Raw genomic sequence first — 9,686 nt, forward strand, 5'->3', positions numbered from 1 at the left:
CTCTGCAGAAGGCACTAGGGAACTATCACTGCTTGTGATGGACATCTTCTGTAGCTCTTTGTGATGGACACTTTCCTTTGAGCAAAACAAGCCAAGGGGACTCACCATTTTTGAAGAGCTCTTGTGGGAACCTAACAGCAAAGTCCAGAGCCTTATAACCCTGGTTCAAGGGGTGCCTAAATCTGGGAGGAGATTAGGTTTTACTGACAGTTCTAACCCGTAAGTGCATAAAATCTGCCTTTAACCTATAATGGCCTTGAATCCTGACTCTTTTGCATACTTCAGCATCTGTATGCATTTTTCCACTCTTTCTTATCAGTGTATACTTTCTGAAAAAGCAAGTTTGTATCCAGTTCTGGGCTCCCGGTACAAAAAAGACAGGGATCTCCTGGAAAGAGTCCAGTGGAGTGCCACAAAGATGATAAAGGGCCTGGAGCATCTCCCCTCTGAAGAAAGGCTGAGCAACCTGGGTCTGTTCAGCCTCGAGAAAAAAAAGAATGAGAGGGGATCTTATTAATGTTTATAAATATCTTAAGTGTGGGAGACAAAGGGACATGGCCAACCTCTTTTCAGTGGTCTGTGGGGACAGGACAAGGGGAAACGGCCATTAACTGGAGCATAGGAAATTCAGCACCAATATGCAAAATAACTTTTTCACGGTGAGGGTGACAGAGCACTGGAACAGACTGCCCAGGGACGCTGTGGAGTCTCCTTCTCTGGAGACTTTCAAGACCCATCTGGACGCCTACCTGTGCAGCCTGCTGTAGGGAGCCTGCTTTGCAGGGGGGTTGGACAAGATGATCTCTAGAGGTCCCGTCCAACCCCTACAGTTCTGTAATTCTGTGTTTTATTAGCTGCTTTCAGAAAATACATTTGTGATTATTCCTTACATAAAACTCAGTGTAACAGATATTCAACAGCTTTGTGCTTGGCGTGAAAGATTTAATAGAAATTTTCACCTGTACTTCAACCTCACAAATACATCTGCTTCTTATAGGAATAGCATCTGGAGGTGAGATCTCTCAGTCTCTGAGTGCAAAGGTCTTTCACTTTCACAGGCTTAATATTAAAGACCTGTGGGTACCTTGGTGTAGATAAAACCTTTCTGTTTGTTTTGGGAAATGTAGGGTTGCTAGGCACAAATGGCTGTCACTTGACAAAAGATTTTTAGGGCAATAATGGATTCATGTTTACTATGGTAAGTCATGGACAGAAGAGCTGAAATAGATGGCATTACATTTTTTTTTATAAGCTATGTGTCAGTTAAATGCCTTTTCTAGTTCCCCTGAAAACTGAAGAGTTGGTTTAATTCTTGATGCAACTCCACTGACAAGAACACAATTTAATCTGCAATGAATTTAGTTCAAAGTATTTTTTGCAGCTGTGATTATGTGTTTCATTTCATGTGCATGATATATTCGGAACACATCTCTGACTTCTTTGCAATTCCTATTTTCTTGTTATTACCTGTTTGATACTGACTCTCACTATTTCCAAATATTTTTAGCTGACATTTGAAACACTGTGTCTTACTGATCAGATCAAGAAACCACAGGCCCACACTGAACTTCTCACTGCTGTGGCTGTGCCTTTTAAATTTTTCTGGACTGCACCCTGTTTATTTTTAGAATTAATACTTCTCTTCTGCACCACAGCCTTTAGTAGAAACTTTATTTTTTACTCGGTCTCAAGAATCTGCAAGAGTTATGTTGTGAAGTTAATCAGTAAGAGCTTCAGTCAGAAATCACCATTTTCAGCAGAATGGCTGTTACCAACATGAGATACTCAGCACTGAGGGCTGACCACCACTCTGAGGGATGGACACACTGCTCCAAGGTTAAGACTACACAGTTACATTAAAGGTCTTATTTGACTAGATCTGAGGTTAAGTGACACCAACTACTAGACTCTCTCATGGCAGGTGTGTCTTGGAAAAAGATACTTGCATTAAACAGTGGAGATGATCAGAGTTCACATGTAAAGGGATATGCTTGTACTCTCTGTTCCTCTTTGTTACTAAGATCATGATAGATGTATCCAAAGTTATCAGATGGCTTGGCTTGGAATCCTTGAAAGGTCCATAGTCCCATTCTTCACAGAACTTGCTGTTCATTGACCATCTGCCTTTCACACCATTTGTTGCCATTCCTTCACTTTTTTTGACCCTTTGCTTTTGTTAAATTGCATCCCTGTACTACGTGCATGCATCTAGTACTCTGAGTTCCTGTTTGCAGCTGCTAAATGCTGCTGCACTGTGTACAATAAGCAAGCCAAACCATGAGCTACTTGTGCCTGCCAATAAAGGTTTATAAAGGCCAGACAGTGAAAGCATGGCCTTTTTTTGTAGACTGCAAAACTGAAACTCCTTTTGCAGATTTACAGATGATACCAATAAGACATTTTTCAGAAACTGAAATGCAGTATCTGTTTTTTTAGTTAGAAGAAGGTGTGTGACTTGTTTAGCTGTTCTCTCTAGCCTGTAAAACCAGTCTGTCCCTGGCTTTTGATTATATGTGGCCTTTCTCTTACATACAGTTTGTATCATAGATACACCAAAAATAATTGACTGCATGTTATCCTTCCCCCAGTTAAAAAAAAAATATATATATATATATTTAGCATTTACTTGGAATGGATCACTGTTTCATTGGACAAAAAAAAATCTAAAAAAATATTCAGTATTACAAGACAGCAAGGTCTTGATATCCAGTGTACATAGAATGGATTTAGCTCTTGGGGAACTTATGGCATAGTGTTCTAATGCAGACATCGATTTAATTTCAGTTTGTGATTTTCTTTGTGTCACAATCACATGACAATGAGGTGTGGTAATGGCAATGTATAGACTGCAAAACTATCAGAAAGCCACTCAGCAGGGAAAAAGAAGCTGCTAAAAGCTAGAAATAAATGAGACAGGCAAAACAATAAAATAATTAGAAGAGGGAAGGCAGTTTTCAGAATATAATTTTAATTGATTCAGTTCATTCAGGAATAATAACACATTACGTTGGGCTTTTTAAAATTAATATTTAATTAGTACATGAAGCATGTTTTCAATTTCTGTTTTGACATATTACTTCTCTTTCTTGACATTTGCTCTCTAGATTTGGAAGCCAAGTGTTCATGATATGATCAAGCTAGCTGACAGAGAAGAAGAACGCTCTTTTGAATAATGGATGAAAACGAATCCCGCCTGGATGCTGAAACGCTTGCAATGCTTCAAAATAAAGCTATCTCCATCACTCTCCCAGTGGTGTATACAGTGGTGGCTATTATCAGTATCCCTGGCAACTTGTTCTCCCTTTGGGTGCTCTGCTGGCACATCAAACCCAAAACACCTTCTGTTATCTTCATGATCAACCTGAGCATCACGGATCTCATGCTGGCCTGCTGCTTTCCCTTCCAGATTTCTTATCACATTCAGAGCAATCACTGGACCTTTGGCAAGATTCTTTGCAGCCTTGTGACTGTGATGTTCTACTCCAACATGTATTCTTCCATACTGACTATGACCTGTATCAGCGTAGAGAGGTACATGGGTGTGGTGTATCCCATGAAGTTGGTCAAGTGGAGGAGAAAAAGATACGCCCTGGGTGCCTGCGTGGTAATGTGGATTTTCTTGCTACTGGCTTTCTACCCATTGGAAAGCACAGATCTGACTTATGAAGTGAAAGAACTGGGGATTATAACCTGTTTCGATGTCCTCAAATGGGAAATGCTGCCCAACTTCGCAGCCTGGGTAGCCTTTCTTCTCACCCTATTTGTCGTGCTCTTCCTGATTCCTTTCATTGTAACAGTTGGATGCTACATGGGCACTATTCGGAAGCTTATTCAGTCATCAAGCAGATATGGTGACAGGCAGAAGACTAGATCCATATACCTGGCAATTATAGTCCTTTTGGTATTCATCACTTGCTTCGCCCCCAATAATTTTATCCTACTTGCACATATGATTGTCCGTCTGTTTTACAACAGGAGTTTGTACCCTGCCTACAAGCTCAGCTTATGCTTAAGTTGCCTCAACAACTGCATAGATCCCTTCATTTATTATTTTGCATCTAAAGAATTTTACCAGAAATTCATGCAAGTGTTTCGCCCTAAGGTACCACTCAGTGACAGCTTGGAAACCAGAAGAGAAAGCTTATTTTCTGGCAGAACGATGTCAGTCAGGTCGATGTCAAGTGGACCTATGGATGGGCTAGAGGGAGTGAAGATCTGTTTGCAAAGGCAAGAAAGTGTGTTCTAGCCTTAGGCAGGGAAGCACCTCTAAGTTCCACAGGCAGAGGCAGAAAGTGTTTCTTTTTGAATAGCTACTCCCAAAATAACTTTCTCCAGTGACAGACATCAAACCGTACTCATACTGTGCCTGCTACTTTAGTAAACAACTGTTTGCTGATAAGAACTGGACGCATAAAAGGAACTGAGTTTATTCAAAAAAAACACTGAAGAAAACCCAACAAAGTTTTTTAAGGGTTGACCTGGAATTAGTCCAAAGGATAACTTTAGAACAAGAATTACATTTAAGTTGTATGATTTCAAGCATTACCCAAAGCCTGACGTCCTAGATGAATGTGAAATATTACTGTATATGAGTTAAAGCTTATGCTGAGGAGGGATTTGGGGGAGGGGAGTTATTTTTCTAAGCAAAGTGCTTTGGGTTTTTTTTTTAATGTATTGCTTTCTCTCTTGTATTTTTATAAAATAATGAGTAAATGTAGCTTGTCGTTTTACCATTAATGCTTAATACATAGCCACTGTGAATTCACCACAACACTCACCCAACTGTTTATCGGAATCAAACCACACTAACCTTTGAAAAGGTTAGACTGACTCATATTATTTACTTCAATTTTATCTAGCAAAATATCTCATGCAATGAAAGAAAAGCTAAAACTAAGAGTATTTGAGACCACTGTAACTGCTGCATGGATTACATTTTCATTGCCTGAAATTATTAATTTCTCAGGATGGAGAAGGAAGTAAAAGAAGAGAGGATAACTTAATGTGTTTAAAGTAAAAACAAAACAAAAAAGAAAAAAGAAAAAACACACCAGAAACACTGTTTACTTACTTGGGACTGTAGTGTCCAAGTCCAGAACATACAGTGCCATTTTCTTTGAGCATTCCCTACACAGTTGCCTGCTCCACCCCTCTACCAAAAGAAACAATAAATATAAAAAAAAAGGTATACAAGACATAGCACAGTACTTCCAAAAACATTATATAAATTTCAGTAGTTTGGACATGTGCCTCTATTTATCTACACTGTCTGAAAATACTCAGAGGCTGGGTTTTTCCTAAGAAGTCCCATAATCACAAGGCAGAAATTCAATTATTCATGTTTTGCAGGCCCACGTGATAATTTAGTAGGGTTTGGTCTTGCTCTTCAAATCCCTCTTCCATCCACTTACAGCATTACAGCTTTCTCTCGACCAAAACTGTTTTCAACACCTCGGCAGAAACTGTTTTATCAGTTATATTAAAGTCCCTTCTTTCTCCCTCTTTTTTTTTTCTTAATATGCAAATATTTTTCTTTGATATTTTTCTCAGCTCTAATGTGGATTTTTATTCTGTTTGATTTTGAATTTAATTTTCAAGCACTTTGTGCATCTTGAAATGTGCTGAAACGTGTCTTTAATGTAACTGACATCAAGTAGAGCTGAAAAGGCAGAAGCTTTGTATGCTGGACATCAACTGTTGTATTTTGAAAAATACTGAATTGCTCTTTTTGCAACACAGAAAAGCTGCTCACAACTGACTGAAAATGTTCTCTCCAGCTTTACTCAACTCACCATAGCACTTCATCCCTTTCTCAACAGTGCATCAAAAGCAACATGAACAATATCCTATGAAGGTACTTCTTCATATCAACGGGCCTCAAGTTAGCTCAGACAGGCAAAATTTCAGTTTTTGTTAGTGGGATACTTTCTCAAAAAATAAATGTGGAAGTGAACAATCTTTTGAATCTGACAGTGCATACGATGAAGCTTTGGGGAGTGTTTTAAGAGAGGAACAGAAGAAGTTACTTCAAAAATAGTCCAGTGAACTGCTCTTCAACTCTGGAAATGTCCTCATGGGACACCAGAAGGTGTAAGACTACTACCCTCCTTGTCCGGTGTATGTGAGTTTAAATGTATTTTATGTGTATATGTACATACGTATAAATGTAGGTTGCCATTTGAGAGGTAATTGAGAAGTTCATACCTACACTGCCTTCAGTTTGGGGAAATACTGTTTCCCACAGTATTCTCCTAGAGAATCTGGCAGCACTTGGCTTGGACATGTACACAGTTTGCTAGATAAAGAACTGGCTGCATGAACAGGCCCAGAGAATGGTGGTGAATGGAGTTAAATCCAGCTAGTGGCTAGTCATGAGTGGTGATCCCCAGGCTGAGGCCTGTTCTGTTCAATATAATACGAGCTAGATGAGGGCATTGAGTGCACCTTCCGTAAGTCTGCAGATGACACCATGTTGGAAGGAAGTGTCAATCTGCCTGGGGGTAGGAAGGCCCTACAGAGGGATCTGGACAGGCTGGATTGCTGGGCTGAAGCCAATGGGATGAGGTTCAACAAGACCAAGTGCCAGGTCCTGCACTTTGGCCACAACAAGCCCAGGCAACGCTGCTGGCTTGGAGCAGAGTGGCGGGAAGACTGTAGAAGAAATGGGCCTGGGGGTGTTGGTTGACGCTCAGCTGAACATGGGCCAGCAGTGTGCCTAGGTGGCCAAGAAGGCCAACGGCATCCTGGCTTGTATCAGAAATAGTGTTGCCAGCAGAAGCAGGGAAGTGATTGTCCCTCTGTACTCCGCCACGATGAGGCCGCATCTTGAGTACTGTGTTCAGTTCGGGGCCCTCACTACAGGAAGGACACTGAGGCCCTAGAGCATGTCCAGAGAAGGGCAACGAAGCTGGTGAGGGGTTTGGAGCACAAGTCTTATGAGGAGCGGCTGAGGGAGCTGGGATTGTTCAGTCTGGAGAAGGGGAGGCTCAGGGGAGACCTTATCACTCTCTACAATGACCTGAAAGGAGGTTGTGGTGAGGTGGGGGTCGGCCTCTTCTCCCATCTAAGAGTGATAGAACTAGAGGGAATGTCCTCCAGCTGCACCAGGGGAGATTCAGGTTGGATACTGGGAAAAATTTCTTCTCTGAAAGAGTGGTGAGGTACTGGAATGGGCTGCCCAGGGAGGTGGCTGAGTCACCATTCCTAGAGGTGTTCAAGAAACATGTAGATGAACTAAGGGAAGTGGCTTAGTTGGGAAACAGTGGTGGTAGGTGGACGTTTGGACTGGATGATCTTGGAGGTTTTTTCCAACCTTGGTGATTCTCTGATTCTATGATTTTATGATTCCAATATGAGATCTGGATGACACGGTTACTTGATTGCCTCTGTGGCAGTAATTTTACTGAGAAGATATGGATATATATGAGCTCCTGTTCTGTTTGTCTTTATTGTTGAGTTTGTTTTTTATTGTTTAACAATTTAACCTCTGAATGTGCTTGAACTTTTTTGTATATAATAATGAATGCATAAATAAACAAACCATGAAAAGGACATGATTTAAGATGTGTTTTCACCTATCATGTGCAAGTTATTTCCCTGCTTAGGACAGAACATGGAGATCAAGTTATTAAATAAAATGAATGGTTTTCCATTGCTGTTGTGCCTTTTTTTTTACGTATCTATAACTTTTTAAGTTTCTAACTTTTCCAAGCATTCTGAAGACTGATTTTTTTTTCTTTTCTCTGTATACCTGTTCATTTATTCTTCTACAAAAAAGCTTATATATAAATACTAGAAGCTGGCAATGGGATGCTCACTTCCCATGGCTAAATCTGAAAAGCAGCAATACTAGAATATGGAAAAGTTGGCCAACTTGGAATTCTTCTCCTTACCCAGTAATTGCACCAAAAACATATATATCCTATTTTCAAGGCATTTATCCAGGGGGCCAGAAGGGCAGGTCCTGTCACACCACCCCAACCATGGAGAAGGCAACTGAGGGGGTTGGTTGCAGCCCCAGCCCTTTTGCTGGGGAGGGGGATGGGAGGAAGCTGGGCCAGAACGTTGGCTGCAGCCCAGCCTGGCTGAGTTGTGGCCATGGCTGGGCAGAGCTGTGGGAGCTGGAGCCCAGCTCTGCTGCGGTCTCACTGGGGCAGCGGCTGGTGGCCCTGGGTCTCATGTGCAGCCTTGAGCCTTGGTGAGGGAGACCAGAGACTGCTACTGGGCCCTGCTCCTGGGTAGGGTGGGTCAGGCCGATATGATCAAGCTGTGGGGATGCTCAGGAAATGGCACCTTGATATAAACCTTCCCCGGACTGTGCTCCATCTGGAGTTCAATGTCTGTTTGGTTGCGTCTATGCTGTTAAATGAAAGAGGAACAGAGATTGTCCTAAACTCTGTTAGTAATTTTTTTACCTGTTTTCTCAGTTCAAGGTATGTGAAATAAGATGAGGCCTACCTTGCTGCCCACCAAATTGGTGATTCTATAGAGTTACATTTAAGGTGTATGTGCTACATGCCCAAATGTATGTGTGAAAGCATGAATGCCTGAGGGTGAAATTCAGTGTTGGTAAGCATGAAGTGATGCATACGGGTAAAGCCAGTCACAGCTTTGCATACAAAGTAATGTGCCTAGCAGGGACGACTTCATATCACACTAGGTAATTTGAAGCATTAGCTCAGTGAAAATGGAAAGCAAGCAAGTCAAAAATCACAAATTATTAGGAGTTGGGAAAACAATCTAAAAAAGCTATTATGCTTGCCAGATAGCTGAAAGAGTGGGCAAAAATCTTTAGACACTGCTTTTAAGTGCCCAGAATGAAAAATTCTAATATACAGTGAATCTCACAAGAGTAATGAGGATATAAGCCTTGGTTATTGTACTCTAGTAATTAAATCCATCCTGAAAAAAATGAATAACTCATTATGGAAATAAATCTTGTACTATCTTTCCTCAATTATGATGAAGTTCATAGTCTTAAAAGGAGTTGCTGAGAGCAAGATTTCAATCATGCTACTCATACGTGATATATTCTTCTGGATTACAATCATTTTTGATTACATCTTTGTGCATAAGTGTTACCTTGTCAAACTCATAATTATGGAGAACATAATAGAGTAGAGGATAACACTAAGCAGAAATATCTTTTTAAAAGCCTTCTGATGTCATTTGACAAAAAAATCTGTCTGAAGTCTGGACTTCTACTGAACTCTCAGTCTTTCATTATTTGCTTGTAAGGTGTATGATTTTTAATATTTTCCTTTAAGTCTAAACAGCTGGAGATATGTTAACAGATGATGAGACTCTCAGGACTCTTTAAAGAAGTTTGAAGATGTCAACTAGGATACCTTTCTAGATTTTAGCACAAATAAAATGTCTCCTATTTGACTATCTTGACTCATTACAATGTCCTGCAGACGGTCTTTCAAGATGCTTTTTCTTCTGTAGAATTTTCAGCCATGAGACTGTGGTGGTTCTCTTTCCCCAGCTCCTGCATCAGTGTCCACATAACCTGGCTCTGTCATACCAGAACTGTTCTGGAAAATCTGCACATTATCCTTCAAGGGAGCTGCCAAGGCTAATTCTCCCTTGAAGCTTTTCCCAGTATCTTCCACATCCTCAACTGTTGTTGCTGGAATACAGGTGAGGTACTAGAAAAATGGGAAAGTGTTTGATTGAGTGCTTCA

General features: G+C 40.7%; 1 protein-coding gene across 8 annotated transcripts in view; it reads left to right on the forward strand.

The window, feature by feature from the left end:
- P2RY8 (purinergic receptor P2Y8) overlaps positions 1–5,185 on the forward strand; it is a 52,329-nt gene extending 47,144 nt beyond the window's left edge. For all 8 annotated transcript variants that reach the window (XM_021411669.1, XM_021411644.1, XM_021411652.1 and 5 more), the window contains one exon: positions 3,105–5,185. In XM_021411669.1, coding sequence (XP_021267344.1) covers positions 3,173–4,246 — 1,074 coding nt within the window. In that variant the 5' untranslated portion in view covers positions 3,105–3,172 and the 3' untranslated portion in view covers positions 4,247–5,185. The remainder of the gene's footprint in view (positions 1–3,104) is intronic.

The sequence above is a fragment of the Numida meleagris genome, chromosome 1 (genome assembly GCF_002078875.1).
Source record: "Numida meleagris isolate 19003 breed g44 Domestic line chromosome 1, NumMel1.0, whole genome shotgun sequence".
In the NCBI taxonomy this organism is placed as follows: domain Eukaryota; kingdom Metazoa; phylum Chordata; class Aves; order Galliformes; family Numididae; genus Numida; species Numida meleagris.